The sequence below is a fragment of the Limulus polyphemus genome, unplaced genomic scaffold (genome assembly GCF_000517525.1).
Source record: "Limulus polyphemus unplaced genomic scaffold, Limulus_polyphemus-2.1.2 Scaffold5533, whole genome shotgun sequence".
Taxonomy (NCBI): domain Eukaryota; kingdom Metazoa; phylum Arthropoda; class Merostomata; order Xiphosura; family Limulidae; genus Limulus; species Limulus polyphemus.
The window spans coordinates 22,223-27,397 of NW_013671143.1; the positions used below are offsets into that span (position 1 = coordinate 22,223).

General features: G+C 31.0%; 1 protein-coding gene across 1 annotated transcript in view; it reads right to left on the bottom strand.

The window, feature by feature from the left end:
• LOC106472698 (phosphatidylinositol 5-phosphate 4-kinase type-2 beta-like) overlaps positions 1-5,175 on the bottom strand; it is a 26,399-nt gene that overhangs the window by 16,546 nt on the left and 4,678 nt on the right. Inside the window, exons 3-5 of the mRNA XM_022401245.1 lie at positions 4,039-4,185; positions 3,270-3,308; positions 427-540 (exon numbers count right to left, since the gene is read on the bottom strand). Of these exons, the coding sequence (XP_022256953.1) occupies positions 427-540; positions 3,270-3,308; positions 4,039-4,185 (300 nt within the window). The remainder of the gene's footprint in view (positions 1-426; positions 541-3,269; positions 3,309-4,038; positions 4,186-5,175) is intronic.

Consider the following 5,175-nt stretch of genomic DNA (forward strand, 5'->3'; position numbering starts at 1 on the left):
AACACAACAGCAAATGTACAACGTTTCAACAAGGTTTTGTCATCATCAGGTTGTGTTAAACTTATATTAAAGTTTTTCTTCATTACCCATTCAAGCCGTCTCCAACCATTATTAGTCTCAAATTGGGTTCATTGTCATCGAATTTAACTTTATGTGTGTTTTGAATGAATGCTAATACATGACTGTGTATGATTTCACAAACTTGTACATACACACTAGGTAATTTTCGGTCACTCAGTATACACCTGTGTGGTATCTTCTATCTAAAAAATTACATGAAATGACAATGTTAAATCAGGCAAGTTTGACTCATAGAAACCCATATTATACTTCACTGTTTAACACAAAATCACAACAACATCACCAATTTTTCTTCTTAATATACAAATTTGAATTCGTATTTTAGTAAGACGATAAGAAAATTACCTCAGTGTCAAAAGATAAGGTTTCCATAAGCTTTTCTTTAGCTTCTGACCCTATGTGCACCTTCTGACCATCCTTGACAAAGTTGTTATCCTTCAGAGTGACCACCTCTTTTCCCTGTAACACAATCATTTTATTTTAGTCTGAACTTCACAAGTGGATACTCTATGGTAAGTTGTGGTGATCACATATATATAACCTGTCATTATGGTTGGTTAAAATGTCTGGTCATATTCTGTCTGATGAACTTGCATCTTGTCAATATATCTGGAGTGTAATTTACTGTAAAAGACTTCATCATTTCTGTAAGCCATCTAGAGTAAGAAGATGGCTGTTTCAACAAGTGGATTGCTCATAAATCCATAATTGCTACATCTTAGTGATTTGGCCAATATGTATTCGTACAGTATAACATGGCTACTGATTTTACTCTTCAGCTGCTTGAAGTATGGGGCAGTTCAACAAATATGATTTGGAAGTAAATTCTGTTGTTTTTCCAGATGGATATCTTATTTGATTATCTGTCATACTGTTGCCTGAGACATGTAGACCACTTCTGTCATTAATGTTTGTGTTCATTGATTCTCACTGGTTACAAAATGTCACACTTTGCTTACTACGACTGAGGTACTACCTGTTGCAGATCTCTTTCTGGATGGTCCTGATTCTGCAAGTTGATTGATATTCCTTTGCTTTTCAATGCCATTAACCCTTTCGCATCGAGTAGGTCAAAGTGCGCATTTCACAACCTTTTACAAAGTTACATTCAAAATTTAATTAAACTACTTCATTATTAATGTATGTGAATAAACTTGGCATAGTTAATAAATCAAATGTTAATATTATTTATGTTTTTCTTTAGTTCTTAATTTTATAAGAGAATACAAAACAAATCCTCAATATACCCTAGTATGAGAACCGTGACATTTGCTCTCTAGGTCTTCCTTCTTCCCTAATTTATTTACCACCCCTCTGGGAAGTACAGAATTTAACATAAATTAATTATTATAATATAGATATTACTCAGGCAAAGCATCATTTTTCCAGCCTATAAGCTTATTTGTTTATGGAGCCGTAAACTAGAAAATCAGACCCCCTTGCTATTTCCCACTTGTCACATCCTCTCTTTGTTTACGGAGCCGTAAACTAGAAAATCAGACCCCCTTGCTATTTCCCACTTGTCACATCCTCTCTTTGTTTACGGAGCCGTAAACTAGAAAATCAGACCCCCTTGCTATTTCCCACTTGTCACATCCTCTCTTTTGTTTTCTCTAATGATATATAAACTATATTATTTATAACCAGTGGATAGCCCAAGTTTTAATCTATCAAATAACATATTATATTACATTGTTTTCTGTACATTGAATTGTCTATCTTGCTTCCAGTTGAGATTAAACACATCAACAAGCTTAGCCAACCTTTTGATGGCTCTTATCACATAGTCAGAAAGCTAGAAAAACTATGATAGTTCTAGGACACTGTCAGCCTTTTACTTGTTATTATTCTGTGTTCTTTGGAGCATTATTTAATTAAATAAAATACTGTTTAGTGTAGTAGTACCATCAGTATAAAAAAAGTAGGCTTAAGTTTCATCCATAGTCAACAGCAAAAAAGACCCAGGTAAGTACTATATTTCTTGTTTTTCATCTGTATTCTTTATTTATTATTATAAAAGTAACTAAAATGTACAAATTAGAAACTTATTAGGTTAGAAAAAATTAATTAGGTAAAATAAAGAATAATAAAAATTATTCACGAGGTATACTAGCAAGCAGCTTGTGCACTACATAATTCAATAGGATAAGATGAACTACACAGTTTAAGGGTAATAAAACAATAAAAAACAGGGTAAGATGAACTACACAGTTTAAGGGCAATAAAACATTAAAATTTAAGTATTAATAGATGTATACTGTTACGAGTTGAAACAATTGTGGTTTCCTGTTACAATTTGCAATCATTCCAGAAAGGAAAAAAAACAAACAGTAATTCAGAATTATTTGCAAATTTTTTATGGTTTTTATGAGGTCAATCTATTTGACCAACCCTACACAGAGTTATCGTATAGAAAATAACAGATAAAATATAATGTTTTTCTGAAAAAAAAAAATTATATTTATTTAGGTTTTAAGGATTAAGCAAATGACATTTGAAAATTTTCCGATGAAGAAAAGTATTCTTAATCTTAACATGAAAATCAATTTGCACTCGGAGCAGTCAACAATGACACCATATAATTATGAACAAAGGTTTAGTAAAAACACTTCATTAAAAATTCTGATTTTTTGTCTACAATTAAATTAATGTTTACTGAAAGCTTGCTAAATTTCGTGAAGATAAATTAAGTACTTTCAGACTCATAGTACGTACACTACCATGGTTACAAGGTCGTTTAAAATACATTAGCCTGTTGTGATAGGGTTAAGCACAAGGGATGTCTCCACATAGGAAATTCTACATCCCAGATCTGAACGCATCTTTATGATCCAAGTGTATGGATATTTTGCATCAAGAAAGTGATCCATTACCACTATCTATGATATTCCAAACAACATCAACATATAGCTCTGATATGTGTCACTCCACCATAACTTAATATGTCATATGGCTTCTCAATTTCCATATTAAAAATAGTTGTACCATAATGTATTTTCTTCCTTCGAGTAGTTTGAGATATAGTTGAGGTATTCACCATTCTATTAACATTGATAACTTTTATAAAAAAAAAAGAAAACCAACAACAAAAAATCAACCTTTCAGTTTAACCAATATTTTGAGGAAACAAACAATAATTGAGACAAACTGTTAAAGTACATCAATGACGGAAATATGAAGTGACTTACCCGGTCCTTATCCCTAATCTCTCTGTCCACTGTTGAGCCCTAAAGGGTTGAAAAACAATCAAATAAATTCTGTTTCAATTTGATTCCAATTTGAGGGCAGGACTGAGTGAGCATATATAACAACTTTTAATTCAAAACTACTTTACATAAAGCTCCAACTAAAAACTGATACAAAGAAACAGTTGTAGCATTTAATCATGAAAAAGAAAACTTATAACACAGAACACTAAGTTTAAGTAAAGTTAAAACTCTAAAATATGAATCTAATCTACTGACTCAGCAATAATAAACTTTATAAAGATGAACAAAATATGTAATTTTTTAAAATAATTAGTTTCGCATATGATTTAAAATTCTTAAAAATTTACAGCAAAATGTTCATAAAATTTGGAAAGAACATCCAAACAAACATGAATTTTTTTAAGTCAAAATAATTATATGATTATGTTATCATGTATTAATCATTCTACTTAGAAACTGCATTTTGATGTTAAGCTCATTGACATACATTGATAATAAAATTGTTTAGTTAAATTTGAAATGCGACAAGCACACTTTGACCCTCTGATATGCATAGGGGTTAAGGACAAATAGCAACATGAAATACTTTGATATTTTACACTGATGTTTTAAATATAAAATATTTGTTTAACAAGTACATAAGAGAAGGTTTTTTTTTATAAAGTATTGTTGTTACTTCTAAACCAATTCTAAAAAAGCACAGCAGTTGAAGCATAAGTTGTAACTAAAACTTGAAAAGATACTGTACCTTCAGGTCATACTTCCTGTGGATAATGAGTGAGCTACTAAAGATGTTCCTCATCACAACCAGGTAAGTTTCTACTCCATCTACAGTCAGCCTGTACATGCCCAGATACTGTGGTAACAAGGTCTTTCCATGACGTTCCACTACATACTGCACACACATTTACTATTAGTAACAACTATACTAATACTTATTGTAAAGTTCAAGATACATGAAGAACTACACTAAACATCATTAAGACAAACATCCCTATCACATTTACTATTAGTAATAACTATACTAATACTTATTGTAAAGTTCAAGATACATGAAGATCTACACTAAACATCATTAAGACAAACATCCCTATCACATTTACTATTAGTAATAACTATACTAATACTTATTGTAAAGTTCAAGATACATGAAGATCTACACTAAACATCATTAAGACAAACATCCCTATCACATTTACTATTAGTAACAACTATACTAATACTTATTGTAAAGTTCAAGATACATGAAGAACCACACTAAACATCATTAAGACAAACATCCCTATCACATTTACAAAACCTTTACTTTTTCCACCAGGAATCCACTAATATTATATGCTGAAATGTAATCCTATATCTAAGAGAATGTAATAATAGTTTTTTAAAAATAATACACTATTAAAACAATCCCTGTTATTATTATTAAAGTTTGTCAAGTGCAAAGTGCGTTAACTATTAGCAGTGTTTTATTGTATTAATGACTAAACTACCCGTTACTCTGCCTGAATACAGTTTCTATAAAAAAGCTGAAAGCTTGCATAATGAAGTAAGTAAAGGCAGAATATGACTTGTTAAGATTAGCATTTTTAAAGATAATTGTGATGTTATGAGTCCACACAAACATTTAAAACTTGTTGAATGAAACTTTGTAGAATGGACGGCAACTGTCTGTTGTAGAGACACAAGTGTACAGGACAATATTTCGAAAGCATTCTGCCTTTCATCTTCAGGTGGAAGACTTTTGAAACATCATCCTCTACACTTGTGTCTCTACAACAGGCAGTCGCCGTTCATTCTACAAAGTTTCATAATGAAGATTCTGCCTAAACAATCTATCAAAGAATTGTTGAATATGTTTTTTCAAGAAACTGTACAAGTGCAGTGC